This window comes from Rhincodon typus, chromosome 23 (genome assembly GCF_021869965.1).
Source record: "Rhincodon typus isolate 14 chromosome 23, sRhiTyp1.1, whole genome shotgun sequence".
Classification (NCBI taxonomy): Eukaryota; Metazoa; Chordata; class Chondrichthyes; order Orectolobiformes; family Rhincodontidae; genus Rhincodon; species Rhincodon typus.
In genome coordinates this window covers 3,327,642-3,349,831 of record NC_063354.1, presented here as the reverse complement: position 1 = coordinate 3,349,831, position 22,190 = coordinate 3,327,642, and the positions used below count along the sequence as shown (strand labels likewise).

At 46.0% G+C, this 22,190-nt stretch overlaps 1 protein-coding gene across 4 annotated transcripts in view; it reads right to left on the bottom strand.

The window, feature by feature from the left end:
* The window catches only part of si:ch73-281f12.4 (Ras-associating and dilute domain-containing protein-like), an 81,057-nt gene that overhangs the window by 37,786 nt on the left and 21,081 nt on the right, over positions 1-22,190 (bottom strand). For all 4 annotated transcript variants that reach the window (XR_007264599.1, XM_048610979.1, XM_048610980.1 and 1 more), the window contains 5 exons: positions 20,168-20,331; positions 18,070-18,182; positions 11,359-11,581; positions 10,518-10,690; positions 150-294 (listed from right to left, as the gene is read on the bottom strand). Coding sequence is in view for 3 of the 4 variants with exons in the window: in XM_048610979.1 (XP_048466936.1) it covers positions 150-294; positions 10,518-10,690; positions 11,359-11,581; positions 18,070-18,182; positions 20,168-20,331 (818 nt within the window). In the remaining variant the exon portion in view is untranslated. The remainder of the gene's footprint in view (positions 1-149; positions 295-10,517; positions 10,691-11,358; positions 11,582-18,069; positions 18,183-20,167; positions 20,332-22,190) is intronic.

Below are 22,190 nucleotides of genomic sequence, written 5' to 3'. Positions count from 1 at the left end.
ATTGAGGGAATTTTACTCTGTAACTAACCCTGTGCTGTCGCTGTCCTGGGAGTGTTTGATGTTGCAGTGAGTGCCTGAAGTGGAAACAATGCAGCAAGGTGTTTAGCTGATGGGCGGGGGGGGAGTGCTCCCTTCAATGAGGTGCTCACCTGTTCTCAGTGCTGCCTGCTGGTCCTCCTGGACGGGGTTCCACACCGGTGGGCATGGCCGGCCCGGGTTGTACTCCCTCAGCATGTGATGGAGCTGCGATGGGTTCAAACTGAAAAAATCACTGCGCAGAGACCTCCAATTAGCCTGCAAAGAAAGTAAACACTCATCAGTTACAGATCTGAGTGTGCGCACACGGGCTGGTGAACACTGTGTGTGTGCGGGTGAACAGTCAGCATGAGTGGGTGAACAGGGAGGAGTGTTTTAGGGAACTGGAGACGACAGGGCTGGCGAATGAGGCTAAGGTGTGGGTGTTGGGTCTATTTGCAAAGGCTGTTGGGAAGCTGGCAGTGGATGGGGGGCTGGCATTTGGAGGAGGAAGACCAGGGAAGCGGGTGGGCAGAGGGCATAAGGAGTAAGGTTGGTGCAGGAGGGCACTTCTGGGTATGTCATGGTGAGTGGCAGAGGTCCCTGCTGAGATACAATGGATTCATCATGTGTGTTCAGAGCTGCTTGCAGTTAGTGCCTGCCCCTCTCTCTCTCTCTCTCAGTGATACTGCAACTAAGTATTTACACCAATGTGTGCAATGAGATGAAAGGTCTGTGTTGATTGGATTGAGACATTGGGTTGTCCCTGGGAGAATAGTTCTGTGCTGAGGTCAGTGTGACAGCTTCCTGCTGACTGGCACTCTCCTTCCTTTCAAAAACAATGGGACAAGCTTTCCTCTCCAAATCTGATCTCTGTTCTCAACACATTCAATTCACCCTAAACCGCCTCGCACTTCCAGTGAGCCTCTCTGGCTTCCTGCTCAATCTGTTCTCCCATTGTCAATACATTCCTGCTCATTGCTCACTCACTCCCCTCCCCCATTCCAAGTCAATCTCACCAGAACCCAATACACTCTCTGTGGCTCCCTGTGGCTCCCTGTGTGGGTGAGATTGGGGGCTGTAGGGAGGATGAACAAACTGACCATAGCACTACAGTTAGCTATTCAACAGGGGGGAGAAAGGAGAAGTGTGGTTGGAATCAGGGATAGTATAGTCAGGGAAATAGACACTTCTCTGTGGCCAGGATCAAGAGTCCTGAAGGCTGTGTTGCCTGCCTGGTGCCCGGGTTCGGGATGTGTCATCTGGTCTATAGAGGAACTTGGAGTGGGAGGGGAAAGGTCCAGATGTCACAGTCAAAGTACGTACCAATGAAACAGGTAGAAAGAAGAAACAGGTTCAGCTAAAGGATTATGAGCAGCTCAAAGCTAAATTAAAAAGCAGAACCACAAAGGCAATAATCTCCAGATTACTACCTGGGCCACGAGTTAAATGGCACAGGGTCAATAAGATTAAAAAGGTAAATGTGTGGCTCATAGATTAGTGTGGGAGAAACGGTTTTCAATTCATGGGACACTGGCACCAGTTCTGGGGAAGGAGTGAGCTGTTCCAATGGGATGGGCTCCACCTGAATCATGCTGGGACCACAGTCCTGGCAAATCACATAACTAGGGCTGAGGACAGGGCTTTAAACTAAATATTGGGGGTGGAGTTCAGTTACATGGAGAATTAAAAGAATCAAAGTGTAAGGTAAAGGTAGGATTGCAGGTTAGTGATGGGGCTGATTGTTACCAGAAAATAAAAAGAGGGGACAGAGTGTGTGAAAATCATATTGCACCAAGGAATCATACAAGAGCAGGGAAATTTAATAATAGGTCAAACGTAAAAGTTTCGCATCTCAATGCACAAAGTATTTGGAATAAAATTAATCAGTTAACTGCGCAAGTAGAAACAAATGGGCATGATTTGGTGGCAATTAATAAGACATGGTTGCAGGGAGAGCAGGCTTGGGAGTTAAATACCCAAAGGTACTGAGAGTTTCAGAAGGTTAGTGTAGAAAGGAAAAGGAGGTCTGTAGCTGTGTCAGTAAACAATAGATCAGTGTTCCAATGAGAATGGATTTTGGCATTGGAGATCAAGACGTAAAACCTGTCTGGATATAATAAGAAATGGTGAGGGACAGAAGCCCCTTGTGGGAGTAATCTATAGATCCCCTCACTAGCATTCTCTCTAATTTTCCTAGCGGTGACATAAGCCTGAGGTCCATGCACAGCAGCAGCTTCCGAAATCTAAAGCCAATGTCACAATCAGTATGCTGGTGCTGATCACTGTACAGAAAACATCGAGGAAACATTACCTCGAGCAGCTGTTCCACAATAGGATACAGTATAAAGCAGAAAGTATGGAGGGCTTGTAAGAAAGGTGATTTTAATATGCATATCGGCTGGATTAATCAAGCTGGCAAAGGAGAGTTCACAGAGTGCATTACAGATTATTTCTTGGAGCAATATGTTGAAGAACCAACCAGAGAGCAGACTATTCTGGATTTGGTATTATGCAATAATATGGGATTAATTAAGGATCTCGGAGCAAAGGACCTTCTGGGGAAGAGTGATCATAGCATGCTGGAATTTCAGCTTGAGGGTGAGAAATTGGAGTGCTAGAGTTAAGCAGAGATAATTCCACAGGCACGAGTACAGATTTGGCAAGTGAATTAAGTTTACAGATAACACCAAAATTGGTGCCGTAGTAGACAGTGAAGAAGGTTATCTCAGATTACAAAGAGATCTTGATTAATTGGGTCAATGGGCTGAGCAGCAGATGGAGTTTAATTTGGATAAATGTGAGTTAATGCATTATGGTAATATAAACAAGGGAAGGAACTTTTAAAATTAAAAAGTGGGTAGTGCTGTAGAACAGAGAGGCAGGGTTTTAGGTACAAAATTCTTCAAAATTTGCGTCGCAGGTAGACAGGGGCGTTAAGAAGGTGTTTAACACGCTTGCCTTCATTGCTCAGACCTTTGAGTATAGGAGTTGGGAACATCATGTTGAGGTTGTACAGGACGTTGGTGAGGTCTCTTATAGAGTTCTATGTACAGTTCTGGTCACCCTGTTATAGGATGGATGTTATTAAACTGGAGGGGGTTCAGAAAAGATTTACCAAGGTGTTGCTGGGAATAGAGGGTTTGAGTTATAAAAATTGACTGGAAAGGCTGGGACTTTTCTCACTGGAGTGGAGGAGGTTAAGGGGTGACCTTATTCAGGTTTATAAAGTCATAAGGGGCATAGATAAGGTAAACAAGAAGGGTCTTTTTCCTAGGGTTAGGGATTTCAAAACTAGGGGGCCTATTTTTAACACGAAAGGAGAAAGATTTAAAAAGGATGTGGGGGCAACTTTTTCCCACGTAGAGTGGTTCGTGTGTGGAATGAACTGCCAGAGAAAGCGGTAGATACAGGTACAGTTACAACATTTAAAAGACATTTGAACAGGTACATGAATAGGAAAGGTTTGGAGGGATATGGGCCAAACACAGGCTGGTGGGATTAGTTTTGTTTGGAAACATGGTAGACATCGACTAGTTGGACCGAAGGTTTGTTTCTGTGCTGTATGACTCCATGACTCTGAAAGGAGGAACTTAAAACAATCAGTATCACTGACGAAATAGTACTGAACAAACTGTCAGGGTCAAAGGTAGACAGATCCCTGGGGCTTGATGACATAAATCCTAGCTTATTAAAGGAAGCGGCAGCAGAGTTACTGGATCCATTGGTTATAACATTCCAAAATTCCCCACATTCTGAAAAGGTTCCAATGGACTGAAAAAGTGTTAACGTAACATTCTTATTCAAAAAGGGAGGGAGGCAGCAAGTAGGAAACTACAGTAAAATAAAACAAAGAACTGCAGATGCTGGAAATCTGAAGAAATTCAGAAAAACAAATTGTTTGGGGAAACTCAGCAGATCTGGCAGCATCTGTAGAGAGAAAGCACTGTTAATGTTTTGCGTCCAGAGACCCTTCTTCAGAACTGACAGTAGCTAGGAAGAAGGGGGATTTATCTTAAAAAAAAATACAATTTTGAAAAAAACAATACTATTCCTTTCTTTAATTCCAGCAGGGCAGCACGGTGGCTCAGTTAGCACTGCTGCCTCACAGTGCCAGGGACCCGGGTTCAATTCCACTGTCTGTGTGGAGTTTGCACATTCTCCCTGTGTCTGTGTGGGTTTCCTCCGGGTGCTCCAGTTTCCTCCCACAGTCCAAAGATGTGCAGGTTAGGCAGATTGGCTATGCTAAATTGCCCCTAGTGTTCAGGGACGTGTGGGTTAGGTGGATTAACCATGGGAAATGCAAGGTCACAGGGATAGGGTGTGGGTTTGAGTCAGGGTGGGATGCTCTTTGGAGAGTCAGTGTGGACTGGTTGGGCTAAATGGCCTGTTTCCACGCTGTGGGGATTTTATGAATTCTATCTTGATGACAGAGAGAGAAAGGGAAAAAAAGTTAGGTTGACAAAAGGGATAGTTGATAGTAAGATAGTAAGAGAAGCTCGATTGTTGATAATGGGGACAATAAGTTGGCAAAAATGGATTGTCTATGCTGAAAGCAGCCCATGTCACGCCAGGGCCTGGAGGTGTGGGGCAGGATAAAAGACGTGGAAGATGGTGCTCCACTTTCCAAGTCCTTGAAGTCAAAGCTGCAAGATCTCCAAGTGGAAAAATGGGATGCTGTACCTTCAACTAGTGCTGAGCACTGCCAACTGATCCAAGATAGAAACACTGACCAGGGAACACGCTCGTTTGTTCACGTGGCAGGCAACTGGAAGCTCAGAGCCATTACTGCGGACAGAATATAGGTGTTCTGCAAAGTGGTCACCCAGTCGATGTTTTGCCTCCGCAGTGTAAAGGAGACCACATTGTGAGCAGCGAATACAGTAGACTAGATTGAGTGAAGTGCAGGTAAATCGTTGTTTAGACTGTAAAGTGTGTCTGAGGCCTTGGATTTTGAGGAAAATGTAGACCACTTAGATGAACATCTGCCGTCAGGAAATTGTCTAAAACCATCATTAAGGAGTTGAGGCCAAGATGGGATCACTTATGAAATAAAAACCAAAAGAACTGCGGATGCTATAAATCTGGAACAAAAACAGAAGTTGCAGGAAAAGCTCAGCAGGTCTGGTAGCATCGATGAAGAAAAGATCAGAGTTGATGTTTCAGGTCCGGTGACATTAACTCTGATCTTTTCTTCACAGATGCTGCCAGACCTGACAGGATCAGTTATGACTGTATTGAAAGATAGAGCAGGCCCAAGGGGCTGAATGGCCTACTCCTGCTCCTAGTTCTTATGTTGCCTCCCTCACTTCTCAAGACTCTGAGTGTCTGCTCACTGAGAGTGGGCACAGGGATCTGCTGCTTATTTTGATCGTAAAGCTGACTCTTGGGAGATTAGCTGAGACCAGCCATAGCAGACGCAGGGAGGCAATGGCATAGTGATATTATCGCAGGACTGTTAATCCAGAGACCCGGGTAATGCTCAGGGGACCTGGACTTGAATCCCACCACAGCAGATGGTGGAATTTGAATTCAATAATAAAAATCTGGGACTAAGAGTGTAATGATGATCCGGAATCCATAGCCGATTGTTGGAAAAACCCATCCAGTTCACTAATGCCCTTTAGGGAAGGAAACTGCCATCCTTACTTGGTCTGGCCTACATGTGACTGCAGACCCATAGCAATGTGGTTGACTTTTAACTGCCCTCTAGGCAATTAGTGACGAGCAATAAATGCTGGCCCAGCCAGAGATGCCCTCGTGCTGTGGGTAAATAAATATAAAGAACAGACAAGGGGTCATGGGGAATAAGCAGGAATAGGAATGGCGTTCCTCAGAGATGCAGCTGCTCCTGATCTCCAAGTGGCCCTTCACAAATCCTAATCGCTCAGCGAGTCTTCGAACTGCAGCACAGTGGAGTGGAAATTCCTGCACGATGAACTGACAAGCTTCTAAAGAATCCGCAAGTGTTTAAAATAAACAGGTTAACAGCTGCCTAACAGAAATTCACAACGCAGTGCAGAAATGGGGGTGCAGAGATACCCCTAGCACTGAATAAGGCCTTTTGGCTCCTTGGCTTCACGCCAACAAACGTCCTTACACCGTCAAAATATCGACCCCGGTAACTCACAGGTAAGACATAAATCTGAACTTTGCTCACACAAAAATACGTCACAAAAATACAAAAATAGTTACCTAGAATACACCTCCTCCCATCCACCTTCCTGCAAAAATGCCATCCCCTATTCCCAATTCCTTCGCCTCCGCTGCATCTGCTCCCAGGATGAGGCATTCCACTCCCGAACATCTCAGATGTCCTCGTTTTTCAAGGACCACAACATCCCCCCCTCAATGGTCGAGAACGCCCTCGACTGTGTCTTCCACATTTCCCGCAACTCATCCCTCACACCCACTCCCTGCAATAACAACCAAAACAGAATCCCCCTCGTCCTCACGTACCACCCCACCAACCTCCGGGTCTGCTTTCCGGAGGGACCACTCTCTCCGTGACTCCCTTATCCGCTCCACACTCCCCACCAGTCCCACCAACCCCGGCACTTTTCCCTGCAACCGCAGGAAGTGCTACACCTGCCCCTACACCTCCCCCCTCACCCTCATCCCAGGCTCCAAGAAAACCTTCCACATCAAGCAGATGTTCACCTGCACATCTGCTAGTGTGATATACTGCATCCGCTGTTCCTGTTGTGGCCTCCTCTACATCGGGGAAACCAAGCAGAGGCTTGAGGACCGCTTTGCGGAACACCTACGCTCGGTTCGCACTAAACAACTGCACCTCCCAGTTGCGAACCATTTCAACTCCCTCTCCCATTCCTCAGACGACATGTCCATCCTGGGCCTCCTGCAGTGCCACAACGATGCCACCCGAAGGTTGCAGGAACAGCAACTCATATTCCGCTTGGGAACCCTGCAGCCCAATGGTATCAATGTGGACTTCACAGGATTCAAAATCTCCCCTCCCCCGACCGCATTCCAAAACCAGCCCAGCTTGTCCCCGCCTCCCTAACCTGTCCTTCCTCCCACAAATCCCCTCCTCCCACCTCAAGCCCCACCCCCATCTCCTACCTACTAGCCTCATCTCGCCCCCTTGATCTGTCCGTCTTCCCTGGACTGACCTATCCCCTAACTCCCCACCTACACTCACCTTTACTGGCTCCATCCCCACCTCGTTGACCTGTCTGTCTCCTCTCCACCAATCTTCTCCTCTATCCATCTCCTATCCGCCTCCCCGCTCTCCCTATTTATTTCAGAACCCCCATCCCCTCCCCCATTTCTGAAGAAGGGTCTCGGCCTGAAACGTCAGCTTTGCTGCTCCTCTGATGCTGCTTGGCCTGCTGTGTTCATCCAGCTCTACACCTTGTTATCTCACTATTTAGCCCCTGCCCCATTCCACTCCGAGTGTCCCTATTCTGAACCCTCAGGAGGTCTCAAAAGTGCTGATGCAAACAGGAGCGATTACAGTGAAGCCGATTTGAAGAGGAGATACCGAGACACAGACGTCACCAAACAGGCCTCATTATCCCAGAGAAAAGGCTTTTTATGAAAATTCAGTGAGAAACAAAACATACGAGGCCGAAATTGTTAGAGGGCATTGCAGAGGAGGAGAGTGGAAACTGTAAGGTTTTAGTTAGCCAACATATACTCAGTGAAGCAATATACAGCTTTCTACACCTTACTGCTTTACTCAGGAATTTCCCAGCAGCCTGGATTAGCTCATTCCTCAGAGATCAGGGAGACCAGGGACCATGTCCAGACTAGAACAGGGAGACTAGGGCTGGCTGAGACCACCAGCTGTGACTCACTCTACCTTCAAGCAGCAACTCAGAGAGGTCCTAACAACTATCCTCTACCTTCTCACAGAGAGTGAGAATATGCCAAAGAAGTCGAAAGAGGTCAGAGAAAGCCCATATTCAGAAAGGGAGGCCAAGTGAACCTGCACGATCCCAGTCTGGTTAACATTTAAGGCTGTATTCTTTAACTTGCTCGCAATACTAAAATAGGGAATGCAGAGATCAAACCTAAAGAAGCTGCAGGAGGATGGTGACAAGACATTGGCTGGGCAATACAATGGCAGATGGAATTTTATGTGAGCATAAATATGATGGAACATCTTGCCAAATGAAAAATAATAATGATACCTTGAATAGGAAGCAGTAAGGTGATGTACAAGAGATTTGAGAAAACATTGAGAAAACATTGAGAAAACACCGGGACGACACGGTGGCTCCGCGGTTAGCACTGCTGCCTCACAGTGCCAGGGACCCGGGTTCGATTCCAGCCTCGGGCGACTGTCTGTGTGGAGTTTGCACATTCTCCCCGTGTCTGTGTGGGTTTCTTCCGGGTGCTCCGGTTTCCTCCCACAGTCCAAAGATGTGCAGGTTAGGTGGATTGGCCATGCTAAATTGCCCATAGTGCTCAGGGAGGTGTAGATTAGGTGGGTTACAGTGGGATGGGTCTGGGTGGGATGCTCTGAGGTTCGGTGTGGACTTGTTGGGCCGAAGGGCCTGCTTCCACACTGTACGGATTCTATGATTCTATAATTCTTGACAAGACACAAAAAGCAGAACTTCAACTGGATAAGCTGATAAAAATGCTATGGCGAAAGATGAAGGATTAATAGTCAGGATATAAAAGTCAAATGATTCACAAGACTACAGTTGGATGATTGGGCTCCACACTCCAGGAAGGATGTTGAGACAGTCATTATGAGACAGCACAGATCATCAGGAAGCTGCCTGGTACAAGGAAATGCAATACAAAGAAAGAGTCGGAAAAACCAAAGTTGCTTTCGTCATAAGATTAAATGATAACTTGGCGCAGGCATCTCTAAACATTATGCCAGCGGCTAACAAACTATTTTAGTTACTGAGAAGTCTAGAACAAGGGGACATTTGTATAAGCTTAAATCTAAAAGGTTTGTACGAAGAGTAGGTGAAACTCTCTTATACAGAGCATTGTGAGGCTGTCAAATTCAGTCCCAGAGTTAGTGACAGAAGCAGAATTTCTGTCAACAATCACAAACTGGTTGGAAAAGGTGGCTGACAACAAAAGCCAGCGTTGAGATACACCCAGTTTTTTAAAAAAAATGGTTAGCCTTATAATTCAGACCAAACAGATACTACTTTCGGTCTTAGGCAAAGAGCTGTTTATATAATATCCTGAGAGGAATGAGCAGGGTGTATGCTGAAAGGATCTTTTCTCTTGTGGGAGAGATTAGAATTGGGGGACACTGTTTAAAAATAAAGCCTTTCCTAATTAAGACAGGGATGAGGAGAAGTTGTTTCCCTCAGAAGGATGAAGGTCTTTGGAATTCTCTTTCCCAGAAAGCGGCAGACACTGGGTCATTTAAAATTTTGAAGGCAGAGTTAGATGGATTCTTGACTAACGAGGGGACCAAAGGGTCTAGCTGTATGTAGGAAAGTAGAGTTGAGCCTTTGAATGGTAAAGTAGATGGGAGGGGCCAAATGGTCCACGCTTAGAATCAGAGAATCCCTACAGTGTGGAAGTAGACCATTCAGCCCATTGAGTCCACACCGACCATCCGAACAACCTCCCACCCAGACCCAACCCTTACCCTATCTCTGTAACACTGCATTTCCATGGCTAACCCTCTAGCCTGCACATCCCTGGACACTATAGGCAATTTAACAATCCACTGAACTTGCATATCTTTGTGACGGTGGGAGGAAACAGAAGTACCCAGAAGGAAACCCACACAGAGTAGAATGTGCAAACTCCACACAGACAGTCGCCGGAGGGTGGAATTGAACCCGGGTCCCTGGCTCTGTGAGGCAGCAGAGCTAACCACTGAGCCACCGTGCTGCCCTAATCCTCTTGTTTGTACGTTCATAAAAGGGGACAGGAACACAGAAGTTACAAGGGATTAAAATAATGCTCATGTTCAGGATAAGAAATAAGATATGATGGGGGGAGAAAGCCATGGCACAGTGGGAAAGTCACTGGGTTGGTAATGCAGAGACCCAGGCTAATGTTCTGGGCCTATCTGAATTCAATGAAACCTGGAATGAAAAGCTAGCTTATGGTGAGCATGGTCACTATTAGTTCACTCATTTCCTTATGGGAATGAAATCGGTTGTCCTTACCGGTCTGGCTTACATGTGACTCCTGCCCTCTGAGATGGCCGAGCAAACCACTTTACCAGGGAAGGGTAATGAATACTGGCCTTGCCAGAGATATCCACATCCAACAAAATTAAAAGAAAAAATTTCTTTGTTAAAGTTCTATGTAATCCAGGAAAGAAGATCAGAATTTGGCAGGGAATGTGAAAAATAACTGAACTCACAAAACTAACAGGAAGCCAAATTAGTTACGATTGGTCTGAATCTCTTTTGTGCAGGATGTCAGCTTTCTCAATCCTCCTGCCATTGGCAGACTTTGGATTGTCGAATTAACATTGGCCTCGCTGCTATCTGGGGTTTCCCAATACAACAAAGGGTTCGTTCATGAGCAATGATGTTGCTTACCTGCAGGAGAGTCTCCTTGGGAGTGGCAAGCAGGTTAACAGCTGTCGAAAACTTGAGGAAGAGTTCAGCAGCCTGCTCACCGAGTCCAATGCCTTGAATCCAGTCAAGCAGCAAGTCCAGGTTGGCTCGGATCTGCACTCCTTTCGTCCACTGGTAAAAACCTCCTCCTGATCCTGGAAGGTACAAAAACACACAGTAAGGAAGAGACCTACAAGCAAAGTGAGGGGTTTCTCAGCCACACGAGAAAAGCAGCTTCTCAACAGTAGAGTGAAAGATTCCAGCTGTGAGGGCTGAAGTGGGGGTCACCACCAACAGAACAGGACAGGATGGGAGTCCAAGCTACACTGAGGTGTGGACCCTGGCCACAGAGGCACGTTGTTCCCACCATCAGAATGGGACGGCTTCCTCACCCAGAGGGAGTCCACGCAGAATTGAGGAATCCATTCCAATCGTCCAGCCCAAACACAGGATTATCATTACAACACTGACATTTTAGTTCAGTCTAGAATCAAATCGAAGGATTCGGGGGGAGTTATACATAGATTAATAGATAGCCGGGAGTGAGTTACAGATTGGAATCTAATCGAGGGGTCCGGGGTGGTTTATATATAGAATAATAGATTCCGGGAGTGAGTAACAGACTTCAATCTAATTGAGGGGTTTGGTGTGGTTTATGTATAGATTAACAGATACCCACGAGTAAGTTACAGAATGAAACCTAATTGAGGGGCTTGGGAGGAGCTTATATATAGAATAATAGATGCCTGGGAGTCACAAACTGACTGACATAAAAAATGTCCAAATTTGGGCAGTGGGTCCACAAGTTACTGGCTACACTCACCTCGTTCCATGAGAGCATTGAAGAGCGATGCATTGGTGAAGAAGAAGAGATAAGCAAAGAGCTGAGAGGCAAGCTCAGGGTGAACTCGATACTGTTTCAACAGGTTCAACGTTCCCTGGAAGATATCCAAGACATCCTTAACTCCTCTGGGAATACTGAGCTGCGCTGTCTCAGCTGTAAAGGGATTGCTGTCCAACATCCCAGGCAGGACGGTGTACAGGGTCTGCAGGGGTCAATAATAAACATACCAGGCTGGTTAATATTACTATAGCCTTTTCTGTGTTCATTACAGTGAAGAATACCAGTTATGGGTAATTGGCCAATCCCAATTTAGCATGCAATGTCCTATCAAACATTCCCAGGGCAGGTACAGCATGGGGTTTTAAATAGAGAGTAAAGTTCCCTTCATTGTCCCACAATGCTCCCTAGCTCTAAAGCTAAATTATGCCACACTGATGACATCAGCAAGATATTTCCATGAATATAACCATTCAGTGTCCCAGCCAAGAGAAGCAGAGGGTATCTCCTGTGGTTTTAGGCAGGTATTGTTACGTTATCGACACAGGCTTGCTGTGCAGCACTGACATCTGCTCAGCTTGGAGGTCTGCTGTTGTTGTTTGGTTTTTTTACATAAGCAATAGCCAGTTGGACTGCAGCTGGTAACCCAGTGATAGCTACCCATTCAAAGACAGGGGCAAATGAAAGGTGAAGGTCAACGCAGCCAGGGCACTTGACTGTTAACAGAGAATGTTTGCAGGAGAATTTCTGGAATGGTCCCAAGGATGGAGGGCTTCAGTTAATTTGAAGAGGTTGCAGAAGGTAGAATTGTTCTCCTTAGAGCAGAGAATGAAGGGGAGCCTAGCAGGGAAGATGGTGCAACAACTATGACCGGGCTTTCTGTGGGTAATTCAGGAGGCACAGCAAAAATTCATCCCAAGGAAGAAGAAATATACTAATGGGAGGACGAGGCAACCATGGCTGACAAAGGAAGTCGGGCAGCATAAAAGCAAAAGGAAAAACATACAATTTGGTTAAGACCAGTGTGAAGACAGAGGGTTGGGAAGTCTTTAAAAACCAGCAGTGGATAACTCAAAAAAAATACAATGAGGGGAGAGAAGATGAAATATGAGAGTAAACTAGCAAGTCACATAAAAGAAGATTGCAAGCATTTTTAAGATATATAACCACAACTATTCAGTTATGCATTAACAATCTGGATAAAGGAACTGAGGACATTGTAGTAAAGTTTGCAGATGACAAAGACAAGTGGAGGGGCAGGTAGTGTTGAGGAAACATGGAGGCTGCAAAAGGACTTGAACGGGTTAGGAAAGTGGGCAAAGAAGTGGCAGATAGAATACAATGTAGGAGAGCGTGAGTTATGCACTGTGGTAGAAAGAATAGAGGCATAAACTATTTTCTAAATAGTGACAGCCTTCGGATATCTGAACCACAAAGAGACTTAGGAGCCCAAATTCAGGATTCTCTTAAGGTTAACATAAAGGTTTTGTTGGCAGTTAGGAAGGCAAATGCAATGTAAGCATTCATTTCAAGAGGGCTAGAATACACGAGCAGGGAATGTACTTCTGGCTGCATAAGGCTCTGGTCAGAACTGCATCTGGAATATTGTGAGCAGTTTTGGGCCCTGTAATTGAGGAAGGATGTGCTCATGTTGGAGGGGGTCTGGAGGAGGTTTACAAGAATGATCGCAGGGATGAAGGGCTTGTCATTTGAGGAGCAGTTGAGGACTCTGGGCCTGTACGCCGTGGAGTTTAGAAGGATGAGGGGGATCTGACTGAAACTTACAGAATATTGAGAGGCCTGGACAGAGTGGATGTGGAGAAAATGTTTCCACTAAGAGAGAACAGGACCCGAGGGCACCGAGAGTGAAGGGAAACCCTTTGGAACTGAGATGAGGAGAAATTTCCTTCAGCCAGAGGGTGATGAATTTGTGATATTCACTGCTGTAGAAGGCTGTGGAAGCCAAGTCATTGAATATATTTAAGAAAGAGATTAATATGTTCTTGATTATTACAGGGAGAAGGCAGGAAAATGGGATTAAGAAACATATCAGCCATGATCGAATGGTGGAGCAGACTGAATGGGCCGAATGGCCTAATTCTGCTCCTTTATCTACTGGTCTTAAAGCATAACCATCGCTGAATCCCCCACTATCAACATCCTGGGGCTTATCATTGACCAGAAACTAAACCGCACCAGCCATATAAATACTGTGGCTAAAAGAACATACCCAAGGCTGCGAATTCTATGGTGAGTTATTCATCTGATGACTCCCCAGTACCTGTCCACCATTTACAGTGCAATGGAATCCTCACTGTTTTTTCTGGATGAGTGCAGTTCTACCAAGATTCAAGCAGCTCAACACCAGACAGGACTAAACAACCTAATTGACCGGCCTGCGATCCATCTTCAACATTCACACGCTTCAACACCGGAGCACATTGGCAGCAGTGCATACTATCTACAAGACGCACTACAGTAATTCACCAAGGCTCCTTCAACAGCACCTTCCAAACCCACAACCCCTATCACCTAGATGTAACCATTGTCCACTGTGGTAGAAACTCATTCGGTTCACTAATGTCCTTTAAGGGAGTGAAATCTGCCATCCTTACCTCGTCTGGCCTACACTTCATCTCTATCAGGTAATGAATGCTGGCCCAGCCGGCAATGCCCACATCCCATGAACAGATAAAAATAAGGAGGGTTGGTGACAAGAGGAATTCAAAAGGTGTTTAGCCAGAGGTGCCATGACAAAACATGTTTCAGGCAGTGAATTGTTACATTTGAGAAAATGCCTGGAAAAGCAATGGAAACAGATCCAATAGGAATTTTGAAAATGAAATTCGATAAATACCTGGGTAGAAACATTTACAGCAAGTGAGAGAAAGAGCAGGGCACTGTGACGAATTGGATAACTCTTTCAAAGAGCCAGCACAGGCATGATGGGTGAATGGCCTTCTTGTACGAACAAAACAGATCGAGCAAGAGGAGCCATTTGGTCCTTCTTGTCCATTCTGCTGTTCAATGCAATGGTGGCCAATCAGTGAGCTAACCCTATGCTTTTGTGTCATAGCCTGTTATATTTGGGGTTAACAAAAAGCCACCAAACTCAGAGTTAAAAATCGCTATCGATTGCCAATTGCAGAAAAGAATTCACACATTGGCAACTCTTTGTGCGCATACATTCTGAAAGGTCTGGCTTCAAATTTTTTAGGCTCTGTCCACTGGTCATGGACTCCTCGGCAGAAGAAACAGTTTCTATCCACTTTCCCTTTACAATGTTCCCCTTTACAATGCTGAAAACTTCAATCTCATCTCCTTTAATCTCTAACTGTCAGGGAATAAAACCAACAGTGATGTGTTCCAAGCTTAAGAGTCAACCTTTGGTGTCCAGGTTTCATTCTGGCAAATCAATGCTGCATTCCATGCAAGACCAATAACACGTCCTTCACAAACAGTATCACTTTGAACTGAACTGAAATCCATATCCTTTTTCAGCAGAAAGGCTGGGTGAATGTCGCAGTGAAACCACAGGTTTTGCTTCATTGGAAAATATTACAAACCTTGATGAAACAACACTGAATAAATGTTCAGCTTAAATCGAAATCAACAGTGGTAGCAACACTGCAGGGAGTCTGTCAATCTCAGCCCTGTACTATATCAGGACAGAGGAAATGTTCAAATGTATATGCATTACTTTCTATTTAAAGCCCAATAGCCAAGGGTTTTGAATAGAATGGGACAAAAATCTCCACAAGGTAAGCTTTTAGCTAGGAGCCTGAGGCAGCAGAGCAATGACAGAACCAGTCTTGTCTCTACAGTTGTGTGGTTAAGGCAGTAAAACTCAATCCATTTACAACTAACCACATACAGATCTGCTCAGATTATTATAACATGCCAAGAAAGGAAGAGAAGCCCCAGCCACACACACCTCCTTGTTGTCTCAGGTGACATTGAGTCATGCACAGCATAGGTCAGTGTGTACATAAGACACAGACATGTTTGAGAGAGTGTGTACATGATATGGTATGCATGTGGGTGCACACAAGTGTATATGAAACACAGAAACCAGATGTGTGGGTAGATAGGTGAGTGTGTGAGAGAACATGTGCATGTGCGCAGGAACATGTATTTGGGTGGGTAGGTGTGTGTCAGACTGTACCCCAGTGAGAGTCAGTGTGTGTGGGACTGTACCCCAGTGAGGGTCAGTGTGTATGGGACTGTACCCCAGTGAGAGTCAGTGTGTGTGGGACTGTACCCCAGTGAGAGTCAGCGTGTGAGGGACCGTACCCCAGTGAGAGTCACGGTGTGGGACCCGTGCCCCAGTGAGAGTCAGTGTGTGTGGGACTGTACCCCAGTGAGGGTCAGTGTGTGTGGGACTGTACCCGAGTGAGAGTCAGTGTGTGTGGGACCGTACCCCAGTGAGAGTCACGGTGTGGGACCCGTGCCCCAGTGAGAGTCAGTGTGTGTGGGACTGTACCCCAGTGAGGGTCAGTGTGTGTGGGACCGTACCCCAGTGAGAGTCAGTGTGTGAGAGCCCATCTAGCAGAACATTGAGCCTTTGTTAGACTTTGTCCACTTTGTGGTGCCAGTGGAAAAGATTTTTCCAGCTGTCAAGAGAGCGGAAGAAGCCAGGGCTCAGCTGATATGTGTGATGCTGTTTCAATAGTGAAAGCACTTTTACATTAATGCACACAAGCCTCTCATTTGTTTATTTATAAGTAGCACTGCCACAAATCCTCAATCAATCCAGTACAGGGAAATTCTGCTGTGTTGGGTGTTGGCGTTTCAGCTACAGACTGATTTCCTCAGCTGTCAAACACATCCCACCACTGAGAATCCAGACTTTCTGGTTTAATACCAGACATGCAAGGAATCCTGTTTGTGAATCTGAACACAGCTGGGCTTAAAATCCATTGAAAGTCAAAAGCAATAAATGCATCTTCAATTCAGTCAGTAGCTCATGGCTAAAACGCCGATGCCAGGGATTGTACCTCAGTGAGTCAGTGTGCATGTGGGAGCTCTGTGAGTGTGTGTGAATAAGTGTGAGTATGAGTGTGTGAGAGTGAGAGTGAGAGTGAGTGTGAGTGTGAGGTGTGTGGTGTGTGTGGTGTGTATACGCACGTGTGTGTGCATGTGGGAGCTCTGCGTGTATGTGTGCATGTGTGGGTGTGCATGTGGGAGCTGTATGTGTGTGTGCGTGTGTGGGAGCTGTGTGTGCTTACCTGTGTGTATGTGCGTGCACATGTTCGGGGGGAACAGGGGGAACCCAGTACCCCAGTGAGAGTCAGCGTGTGTGTGTGGGACCCCGTACTGCAGTGAAAGTCAGTGTGTCTGTGTGCGCGTGTGGGACCCCGTACCGCAATGAAAGTCAGTGTATCTGTGTGTGTGTGTGGGACCCCGTACCGCAGTGAAAGCCAGTGTGAAGAAGGAGAAGACATTTCTGGCGCTAGCAGTTTCTTTCTGAGCTGCTGCTGAGAACTGTAAGCTAATAAATCATCTTTCTGTCAACGGGATCTCTCCGTGTTTATCACGCTGGGACAGAAACATCCATTGCTCTCAGTTCATTGAAAAGCACAGGACTTGTTGTCTGTGCCAGTCTCTAAGCTGGTGTCCGTTGTAATCCTCTTATTCCTGTGACCTCCCCTGGCTGCACCCCAGCATTCCTCTGTGGTTGAATACGCAGCTCTTGCTCAGCGATGACTAGAGCTCGTACAAAACAACACTCGGCATAGGCACAGAGACCTGATCTTCTTACTCATTCATTCATACATCATAACACACACACTCGTGCGCGCACACCCCAAACACAACTTGAGCAAAGCTCTAATTCTAAGATGATATCCCCAGCTTGTCTTTGACACTCCCAATGTGAACGTAGAAGTGATCACGAATATTAGCTAGGACACTGCAAATAATTCCTTTGCACTTGGTGGTCATGACATCTTTCATTTCCACCTGAGACTGCACACTGGGCCTCAGTTTAATGCCTCAAGCGAAGATGGGACTTCTAAAGGGACAGCACACCCTCTGTGCAACGTGCAGAGTGGCTGCCTGGAGCTCTGTGCTCTCGTCTCTGGAAGGATCCTGAACCCAAACCTTCGCATTGAGAGGAGAAGGAGCTACCCACTGCGTCACAGAGAACCTTCTCTGGGCCTGATGTCATTGTGAATGCCTCAAACAGAAAACTGCCCACTCCTCATCTTGTTTCTCCGTGTGTGAACACGATTGCAATAGGTGTCACTCCTGGCGCACCATACCAAATGCATTCCTTTTAATTTATTCTTTCATGGGATATAGATGTTGCTGACAAAGTTTGCCTATCCTTAATTGCCCTTGAACTAGACAAAAGTCAACCACCCCGCTGCAGGTCTGGAAATGACATATAGGCCAGATAAAGTAGGGAGAGCAGGCCTCCTTCCTGACAGGACATTCGTGGCCCAGATGGGTTTTAACAACAACCGACGATAGCTTCATAGCCACTATCCCCGAGACTAACTTTCAATTCCAGGTTTATTCAGTGAATTTGAATTCCACCAGCGGCTATGGTTGGATTTGAAACCATGTCCCCAGAAAGTTAGCCTAGGCCTCTGGATTAACAGCCGAATGATATTCCCACTGTGACCCACATCTCTCCACCTTGTGGGCCATTACCTTAGGAGGGGTTGGTCTGGTAGAGGGGCTACCCACCTTGGTGAGGTAATAGACTGACTGCTGAAAGGTGAACATGATGACCTCCTCCAGTACTGTCATGGCCTCTTCACTCGCTGCCTTAGTGGACGACAGCTGGTCATAATGGCAACCTATGGAAATAGGACAAAGAGGAGTTTAGCGATCAAAGTATAAATAGCAAGCATTTTCATATCAATGCAGGCACCGTTCTAATCACATGCTCAGATGGCAAATCCAATCAAATTGATCATGGAAATGTCTATCTGCATGATTTGTATCTTAGTGTATTTTGTATTTTGCTTTATATGTATTTTACACAAGTGTATATGTTTTGTTTATGATTTAAGTGTGTGGGATTTTTGTGATTGTGAGTGAGAAAGAGAAAAAGTGCAAGAGAGTGTGATTTGAGAGTAACTGGTTTGCGTGCAATACAATGTTGAAATAACTCCAAAGAGTCTAGCATTCTGTCACCAAGTCACACCCTATTCACATGTGGAGAGTTCTTGACACTGATCCAGCTCCCTCAGAGCCAGCTCTCAGGGTGACAGAATGTGACAGATCCTTCCTTCATTTTGAATACATGAGGGAACACAAGTGCGGTCTGTGTACCGCTGTCCTCAGAATGTCACTCCTGAAGGCTGAGTGTAACATGGGAGAGGGACAGTACTGTGATCGGATTGCCCATCTCCCTCCTGCTAACCAATCTGCCTGACTTCATGGGAGGTGGGAATAGCCAGCTGTCCCCTGACTTTCTGAGCTGCTCATTTCAACTCCCCTTGTTCGAAGAAGGTCTCAGCATGGATTGAAGTTCCAGGTGGTGTGAGGATTCGCATTGCACCCAATTCACTTTGAACACTCTAACTGATCTGAGAATCAGCCCACTCAGTCATTCCAACAAAAATTCTCAAAGACCATCATCACCTTGGGGTGAATAGAGTGACACATGACAGCTCACCTCACTGCCTGACAGTTTAAACACACACAGTGCCTGTGCCTGGTGGTGGATCCACCCAATAATTCTCCCTGCCCACAACCTGCTTTCCTCCAGAGATCTCTGGGCAGCCCAATGGCTGCTTCATTCAGTTGATGGCAGTTCCTCTACCTCAGTTCAGACAGAAAACAGGGAAGGGTGGGGGCTTGGGGAGAGAGAGAGAAAAAGAGACAGAGAGACAGGGAGAGGGGGAGGGGGAGAGAGAGAGAGAATGTGAAAGAGGAACAGGAAGACGGGAGGGGGAGAGAGATCAGGAGCCAGGCAGCTGGGGAGACCGTGGTGATATTGCTGGATGAGAACTCCAGAGGCCCAAGCTAGTGCTCTGGGTCATCAGTTCAAATCTCACCACAAAAGCTGATGGAATTTAAATTCAATAAATACATCTGGAATTGAAAGCTAATCTCAGAGATGGTGACTGCAAAGCTCTCATCAATTGTTATACAAGCTCATCTGCTTCACTAAAGTGCTTTAGGGAGTGAAATCCGCTGGTCTTACCTGGGCTGACTCCCATATGATTCCAGACACATAGCAATGTGGTTGACTTTTAACAATTCTTTGAAATGCACTAACAAGCCATTGGGTTCAAGGAACAATTAGGGAAGGAAACAAATACTTGCCTTGCCAGAAACACCCACATTCCATGAAAGATTAAAGAAAGGAAAGAGGGAGGGAGTAAAGGAGTAGTGGGTGAAAGGGAGACAGACTGTGAGGGAAAAGGAGAAAACAAGAGAAGGGGAAGAAGGTGAACGGGGGTAATTTTTGGTTACATTGAGTCATCACTCAGAAACTTTTGGCCAATTTCTCCTGGTTAAATGCTAAAACAGGGCAGCATTGGCATTTACTGTCTTCTCACTACACCCAGCATCATCACATGCAGTCGCTCAATATACATACCATCTGTGCCCACCACCCTACGGGTATACAAAGGGGTGTGTATGCAACTGTGTATGTACGTAATAGTGCTTTAACCTAAACTTGTGTGTACGTAATCATGCATGTACACAAAACGTTATATGGAATCATGAGTACATGTAACTGTGCATGTAGATATCCATGAGCCTACACAACTGTGTGGGTTCACAATTGCTGACAGGTGTGACACTACATTAACATGTGCTCACTCACCATACTGCTCTGTGTGCTGATCCCACGTTAAGAGTTTGGGAACCTCCTGTTGAATGAAGTGCAGCAGTTCTATGGAATTGGACATCCAGTATACGAGAGGCTGCAGGCTTGGAATCAGTTCTGGCATTCGGATTGGAGGGACTTCCTCACCGTCCCTGGTCACACTGTCACGGGAAACATCAATTGATCAAGGTCAGTCACAACAGGCAAACCAGAGGCAAAACATGGATAAGACACCTTCACGCAGATTGGGGAAAGAAGTGGAAAAGTTCATTCGAACTGCGAAAGGATGCAGCACAAAGAAGCCATTTGACCAATTGTGCCTGTGCTGACTCGTTGGGAGTGCTATACAATTCATCTCAAAAGGTTCCACACAACTGTTCTTTGCCCATGGCACTGCATCTTCTCCACGGTCAAGAATTTATCTAGTTCTTATTTTTATTATCACTGAATCTGCTTCCATTGCCTTTTCAGACAATGTGTTCCAAATCACATCCCGCTGTGTCAATTGATTTCCCTCAAGTCATGGCCATTTTTGTTTTACTGATACGTTTTAATCTGGATCCTCTGTTCACTGACCCTGCTGCCATTGGAAACTGTTTCTCCCTAATTCCTCAATCCAAATGCTTCTTCATTTTCAATAACTATCAAACATCCCCTAACACGCAGTGCTCCCAACAGTCCCAACCTCAACATTCACTGAAATCCATAACTGCTACAAATGTTCCAGGAAACCTGCTCTGTTCTCTCTCAACATGCTCCAAAATCCAGGAACCCATGCCCTTATGGCACTGGGGTGGGGGGAACTGCAGCAGATCAAGAAGGCAGCTCATCACCACCTTCGAAGGCAAACCATGGTCGAACAATAAATGCTGGCCTAACTAGCAATGCCCACATCGTATGAATAATTTTTTGCAAATTTGAACAATATGCCAACTGGAAATATTCTGCTCAGTATAAATTATTAAGAAATGAGATGCGGAAAGAACTCTCAGGTCCATGATCCCACCCCCACGATCAGTCTCTTGGAGGAGCTCCAGGGGAGGTTTACAAGAATGAAGGGCTGTCAAAAGAGGAGCAGTTGAGGACCGTGGGTCTGTATTTGATGGAGTTTAGAAGAAATGGGGGGGTGAGATCAGATTGAAATTTACCGAATACTGACAGACCTGGATAGAGGGGATATGGAGAAGATGCTTCCACCAGTAGGAGAGACTTCAACCCAAGGGTACAGCCTCCAAGTGAAGGGACAACCCTTTTGAACTGAGATGGAGGAAGAATTTCTTCAGCCAGAGGGAGGTGAATCTGTGGAATTCATTGCTGCAGAGGGCTGTGGAGGCCAAGTCATTGAGTGTATTTATTACGGAGATAGATAACTTCCTGATTAGTAAGAGGAACAAAGGTTACCGCAGGAAGGTAGAAGAATAGGGTGGAGAAACATATCAACCATGGTCGAATGGAGGAGCAGACTTGATGGATCAAGTGGCCCAATTCTGCTCCATTGTCTCATGGCCATATCAGGGCAAGGGCAGCTGATACATGGAAACATCACCCTCTGCAAATTCCCCTCCAAGCCACTCACCAACCTGACTTGGAAATATATCACTGTTCCTTCAGTGTCACTGGGTCAAACTCCTAGAATTCCCTCCCTAAGGACACTGCCCTACCTACAGCACATAAACTCCAGTTGTTCAAGATGGCAGCTCGCCACCAACTTCTCAAAGGCAACTAGGGACAGGCAATAAATGCTGGGCCCAGCCAGCAATGCCCAGATCCTGCCAGTGAACTGAAACACACACTTTCACCTTTAGGTATGAGCCTCTCAAGCTCATTGTAGAACCTGCATTTTGACAGCACCTTTCAGCAAGCAGGAAATCATGAAGTGCTTGATAGTTAACGAAGACCTTTTAAAGTGCAATTAAAGTTGCAAAACAAGAAACACAATAGTCAATTTGTGCACAGCAAGATCCTACAACAAAACACATTGCATCTTCAAAAATGTCCAGGTGATTCACTGGAGTACTCA